The sequence below is a fragment of the Rhodnius prolixus genome, unplaced genomic scaffold (genome assembly GCF_049639745.1).
Source record: "Rhodnius prolixus isolate KJV_2025 unplaced genomic scaffold, Rpr scaffold_1, whole genome shotgun sequence".
Taxonomy (NCBI): domain Eukaryota; kingdom Metazoa; phylum Arthropoda; class Insecta; order Hemiptera; family Reduviidae; genus Rhodnius; species Rhodnius prolixus.
In genome coordinates, this window is record NW_027411581.1 from 20,248,360 (window position 1) to 20,254,359 (window position 6,000).

The 6,000-nt window shown below is 30.4% G+C and overlaps 1 protein-coding gene and 1 long non-coding RNA gene across 3 annotated transcripts in view; one reads left to right on the forward strand and one right to left on the reverse strand.

Moving 5' to 3' along the window:
• The window catches only part of LOC141447415 (uncharacterized), a 5,613-nt gene extending 1,715 nt beyond the window's left edge, over window positions 1-3,898 (reverse strand). Inside the window, exons 1-2 of the long non-coding RNA XR_012454307.1 lie at window positions 3,758-3,898; window positions 1,227-3,648 (exon numbers count right to left, since the gene is read on the reverse strand). This is a non-coding gene — a long non-coding RNA (uncharacterized lncRNA). The remainder of the gene's footprint in view (window positions 1-1,226; window positions 3,649-3,757) is intronic.
• Window positions 1-6,000, forward strand: part of Papss (3'-phosphoadenosine 5'-phosphosulfate synthase) — a 26,803-nt gene extending 20,803 nt beyond the window's left edge. For both annotated transcript variants that reach the window (XM_074114766.1, XM_074114758.1), the window contains exons 6-11: window positions 2,244-2,447; window positions 2,531-2,758; window positions 3,784-3,981; window positions 4,053-4,259; window positions 4,348-4,624; window positions 5,357-6,000. In XM_074114766.1, coding sequence (XP_073970867.1) covers window positions 2,244-2,447; window positions 2,531-2,758; window positions 3,784-3,981; window positions 4,053-4,259; window positions 4,348-4,624; window positions 5,357-5,448 — 1,206 coding nt within the window. In that variant the 3' untranslated portion in view covers window positions 5,449-6,000. The remainder of the gene's footprint in view (window positions 1-2,243; window positions 2,448-2,530; window positions 2,759-3,783; window positions 3,982-4,052; window positions 4,260-4,347; window positions 4,625-5,356) is intronic.

Here is a 6,000-nt window from a genome sequence, read left to right on the forward strand (position 1 = left end):
TTAGTGCCTAGTAAACAGGACAGAAATATGTTATTATATAAAATACTTTAGCGAAAAGCATTTTGTGTCACATTTGCTTTACATATTTGGATAGCAATAGTTAATCAAGCCGGTTGAGTAATTTCCTCGACTTAGGGATGAGTGTAAGGTTGCTATCGTTATGGTAGGAAAGTGTGAATTAGTAGGATTTGAGACTGAGGAGAGTGGTTTTAGATATTTCAGGATTACTTATAAAGGACCTGGGAGTATAATAAATTAATATAGTCCAGTTATACGCTTGAGTTATTATATCTGATCTTTTAATACAGATGCGTAGATTTCAAATAATAGAACGAATGTGATGTTGCGAGATAAGTGGATAAAGTTGATGTATCTGATCGATATTGCAGTTCCTGGCGGTCCCAAAATTTAGAATACCCCAGTGGGAGTACCAGAACCAAGAGTAACTAAAAGAAGAAGTTACCAAAATTTATAGAAAGTGGCAAAGTTTATTTTTAGCTGAGAGTCTATACACTATCTAGGATAACTACCGCAAGCCCTATTTAAGACCATTAACCTCCTTAAGAATATGAAGTAAATTTGTATCGAATTGCAGAAAACTTGTGTAGGATAGTGAGGAAGTTTTTGGGTTAAAAATGTGAGGGTGCTTGATTTGAACCCGTATCTCATTTTAAATAACAGCGAATACCTGAGGTTGTTTGAGAATACTAGATCAATGGCCTACATAAAATGCCCTTTACATACTACATAGGAGAAATGTACATTTCTTGATTAAGCAGTTCATGATTGTTGTCGTTATTTCTTACTTTTATAATAGTTAGTATTGCTATTTAAAAACAAAATCTTATCGGAGCGTATTCAGGACAAGGGCAAGCACATGATACAGATCTCTTTTTAATAAATAACTTTATCTAACTGAAATTCAGATCGTTTAGGGAAGACATATTTTTAAAATGGAAGTTCAGAGATAGTTTATCAATAGTTATCAACTATCCTTTGTTGTATTATATGGTAATGAAAGTTGCAAATAGTGATGGGGTTAATTATAGTTATTGTTGTTCTGGTATCGGTTTACTTAAGTTTTGCAATCAAAACTTCTTTCTTTTTTTCTTGTTGCTAAAAAATAAATTAATAATAGCAAATATAGTTTCAGTTTCAAAATGTTTACAGTATAAATTGTTTTAATTAATTAATGAAATAAAATCTATTTTAAAATAATACTTTACATTCAGAGTTTTGAAATAGAGTTTTCATTAAGATTTTATAAAACAAGCCAAGCCCTTCATTGAAAAACATTTTCTGAAATCCGAGCTCGATGGTTGGATCTGAAAATAAAACTTTAAATCAAATAAAAAATTGCTATCTTTTTTTTAATTTGTTTTTAAAAAAATAAATACAATTTTATTTGAAAACAGGCTTATTAAAACAAAAATTTTCACTGCACAATATTTTTACAGCAGAGAGAGAAAAAAATGTTAAAAACAAATTCAATACATTTCTTACTCCATTGTCATTTCTGATGTCAATGTGAAGTATAAAGTTAGTTTTTCTTATCGGTTTTCATTTTTTAAACTTATAAAATAAACAATTAGGTAATCTAGGCGACACTATGATAATATTATCACTCATATAATGTAGACCAAAAAATTGCTGTACAAATATATAGGAAAATATTATCAACATTATTAAAAACAGGACTCCAATTTTCTCAACAAATATTAATATTTAAAATATTATATTTAGTCAAAGTTTTTGAAAAAAGTTTTTTTTTCTTTAATTTTGTCCAACTTAAAAAGTAGTGGCTCTGGAGTTCTTGACACTTGAGTTCCTCAACTCAAGCCTTCGCTTCTACTCTGTAAATAAATGAACAGTATTATTATAAGGTCGAATGAACTTTTCCATTGGAAACATTTTTTGACTCTTTAATGCATACAATTTAAGCGAATAGAATCGGCATTAATGTATTTATAGCGGACTATGTAGTAATACATGGAAGTAGGCATATTCTTCCTTCAAGATGTGGAATTATTGCTATCTATATTCCTGATTAGCATTTTCTGTAAATTGCATCTGCCTAGAAAAAAATTAATATTAGCTATTTGACCCCAGGGTAAACCTATAAAATTTTTTTCACTTTTAGAATTTGTGTCTGATTCATTGCTCCAAGGCTTCTTTTTTCTTTTCTAAACTGGAATTATAACTTTTCTCAATTTCTGTCTTACTAAATTCAAAAAAAATTTCAGGGTATAATCCCAACATCTACTACAGAAAATTCCCATATTAAAGAGCTTTATATACCTGACAATAGATTAGAAAGTGCTCTGGCAGAAGCTAAGAAATATCCAACTTTAGAAATTGGAGAAGTTGATCTTCAGTGGGTACAGGTATTGGCGGAAGGTTGGGCAGCACCTTTAACTGGATTTATGACAGAGGATCAATTTCTAAAAGCGAGTGATTTATTTTAATTATATTTGTTTTATTATTACATATGAATATCTGCAGTTCATAACATTACTATATTTGTATTTAGGTAATCCACTTCAATTGCTTAAGAGATAATGTAAATCAATCAGTGCCAATCGTCTTGCCAGTAAGTACGCAGGATAAAGAACGATTAATGGGTCGTCCAGTAATTTCTTTACAATTTAAAGGAAAAATTGTAGCAGTACTTCGAGATCCACAGTTCTATCCACATCGAAAGGAAGAAAGAATTTGTAGACAATTTGGAACTTCGCATCCAGACCACCCTTATATAAAGGTAAATTTTTACTTTCTCTTTCGTTAAAAAAATTAACTTTAAAGAAAAGGTATTGCTGTCTTGTTGATTCGTTGATTTTGAGATTTCATTGGAAATATCGGTTTTTGAGGTGGTCCCCTGAGTCCGAAAAAGTTTTTTTTTTTAATCTGTAATTGATCTGTATGAGGTCTGTGTTGTGTGGATGTATACATCGCAACGCAAAAACGAAAAATGGCTTAGTTACCAAAAGGAAACGGCACAATAACGTTTTGGTCAAAATCAGTCAACCATAAGTATCACTTTGTTGAATAGATTTTTCAGTTTTTAAGGATTTAAGGCACTTCTGAGAGAGAGTGGTTAGACTTTTCCCTAAAGTAACATTACTGTTGATTGAACTGCCTTACCACTTGTATATTAAGTATGAATAAGAATCAAATGTGAGACAGAATTTCTAAAGTTAATCAATACAAATTTACATTTTAGTCATTAACTGAATATATGAAAATAAAAATTAATTCCAATTTTCGACGACAGTGTATTATGAAACGAATTACGAACTTTCACTAGACCTTGAGCAGTGGTTAACCCGAGGTTAGAGCTGTATTTCAAGCTTTGCTAAACACTAAATTAAAGATCAGTATTGTCATTTATAAAATAGCCCACATTTGAAAAACAATTTGCGATCACGCTCCAATGAAGACTGTGACTAATTTCTTGAAAGTTATAATTGTGAAAAAATATGAAAGCTCCTAATTTACCTTCCTTTCTAAGCAATTTACCTCCTCATTATTGAAGATCCTCTCTTTGACCTGAAATGTACTATAGCATAGAAGGATTTTGGCAAATTCTCTAGAATTTTTGATAGTTTGGAAGGGAAGGCAAATTTAAATATTGATTGTACTTGCAATGATCTGTAAATAAATGAAGGATCCTTTTATACATTTATTTATTTTTGAATGTTCGAAGATTAACTTTTACATTAAGTAATATTTTGATTAAATAGTTTTAAATAATAATTACATTTTAATATTGAATCTTTATGAAAGATGATTAACGCAAGTGGCGATTTCTTGGTCGGAGGAACATTGGAAGTTCTTGGCAGAATAAGGTGGAATGATGGATTAGATGAGTACAGATTAACTCCTAGTGAATTAAAAGCAAAATTTAAACAAATGGGAGCAGATGCTGTCTTTGCTTTTCAATTAAGAAATCCAATTCACAATGGCCACGCTTTACTCATGCAGGTAGTACTTTATTCCGTCTAAAAAAATTCCAATTTAATTTTATAAGTGTAACAAATGTATTTATTACATAGGATACCCGTAAAAAACTATTAAGTAGAGGGTATAAGAAACCAGTATTATTACTACACCCTCTAGGGGGATGGACTAAAGAAGATGATGTGCCTCTTCCTATTCGAATGAAACAGCACGAAGCAGTACTTAATGAAGGTGTACTAGATCCAGCAAACACTGTAATTGCAATTTTTCCATCGCCAATGATGTATGCTGGACCTACTGAGGTATTTTTATTTAAGTTTATAGTTAATAAATTAGCTTTTTTCTTAAAAAAAAAAGAAACTAATCCTAAAATTTAATTTTCATTTACAGGTACAGTGGCACGCTAAAGCACGTATGACAGCTGGAGCACAATTTTATATTGTGGGGCGTGATCCAGCTGGCCTTCCTCATCCTGATAAATCCAAAAATTGTGATTTGTATGATCCAACTCATGGTGCACGTGTCCTCTCATCAGCTCCTGGGCTTCCAGCTCTAGAAATTATACCATTTAGGGTTGCTGCATTTGATAAATCTAAGAGCAAAATGGACTTTTTTGATCCTTCAAGAAAAGATGATTTTGAATTCATTTCTGGTACAAAAATGAGATGTAAGATAGTTTCTCTTGGCTAAATACATAAAAATATCTTAATAATATAAAAATTTCATAATATTTATTATGAAAAAATTAATTGGTCAACGAATATGAACGTCCACAAAATACTTAATTTCCTTGCAAAATTGGCCATTTTTTTCATCACGATCGATTGTGATTGCACTCATTGTCCTCTAGGAGGCTCACAGATCCCACAGGGTGTAGCGGAAGATTCTTTCAAAAGAATTTTGTTTTGTTGCTTTTCTTTACCATGACTTCTTTAAGGTATCCCGAGATGGCTTGCTCTTGCAAGGTACTGTTTTGTTTAGTTGTCACTTTTTTTCGCTCCTTACTCATCATTTTTGACACCTTATATCTTTTAAAGGTTACTGTTATTTTATTTTTTTACAATCCTAAATTAGCTTAAAAAAAGAAAGAAAAAGTTTGTGAAGTTAATGCCATCCTCAGGAGGTAGAAGTATAGAATCCAACCTTTCAAAATTATTTAATCAATAATGACCCAACCTGTCAATATTATTTAACATTCGTCCCCTGTTCTACTGACTGAGGAAAAATATCAGCAAACATATTAAGCACAAGTCCTATTTCGCGTGGCGTAAGGTGGCGCGTTTAAGCGGTAATAAACACGTAGGAGAATATTTTTGGCCGCGTGGATTAGATTTTATCTCCAGACTCCTTTCTATCCAATCTTGGATTTTTATTAAAAAGCGCATTTTTTTTTTTGCAGCTCTTGCTCGCACAGGTTCACTTCCACCTGACGGTTTCATGGCACCCACAGCATGGCAAGTTCTATCAGAATATTATCAGAGTTTGCAATAGAATCTGTTTTAAAGTTATATGTACAAGTATTTATACAAAATTGGTTTCTATAAACAAAACAAAACAAAAATCAAATTTACTTGACATATCAGTATAAACCTTTGCTCTTTTGCAGTGTGACAAATTATAGTTTATACTTTTTAATTTTATTTACGAATAGTTGATAAATTGTTTTATTTTGTTTTTTTTTCTAATTGTTTGTTTTATTATGAGATATTTTATTTATTAATGTTTTCAAATTAAATTACTAATAAAAATAGAACCAAAAAATTTTTTATTTTTTTGGCATTGGCTTTTCACCATACAGCCAACTTCAAAGTTCATTCCTTCCCAGGATGAAAAATTTTTAAATGTGCAATCTCTTTCTGAAACCAAAGAAATATTGTTTATAACTCTTATCAAAATTTCATGCCATTATTTAGTGTTCTTAATTTTCAATTGAAATATGTGATAATAATAATAATAATAAAAACAATTTATAAGGTGAAATAAGTTTTACCTTCATTATATTTGTTATATAAAAATTGTATTAATAAAAATAAGATTATTAAT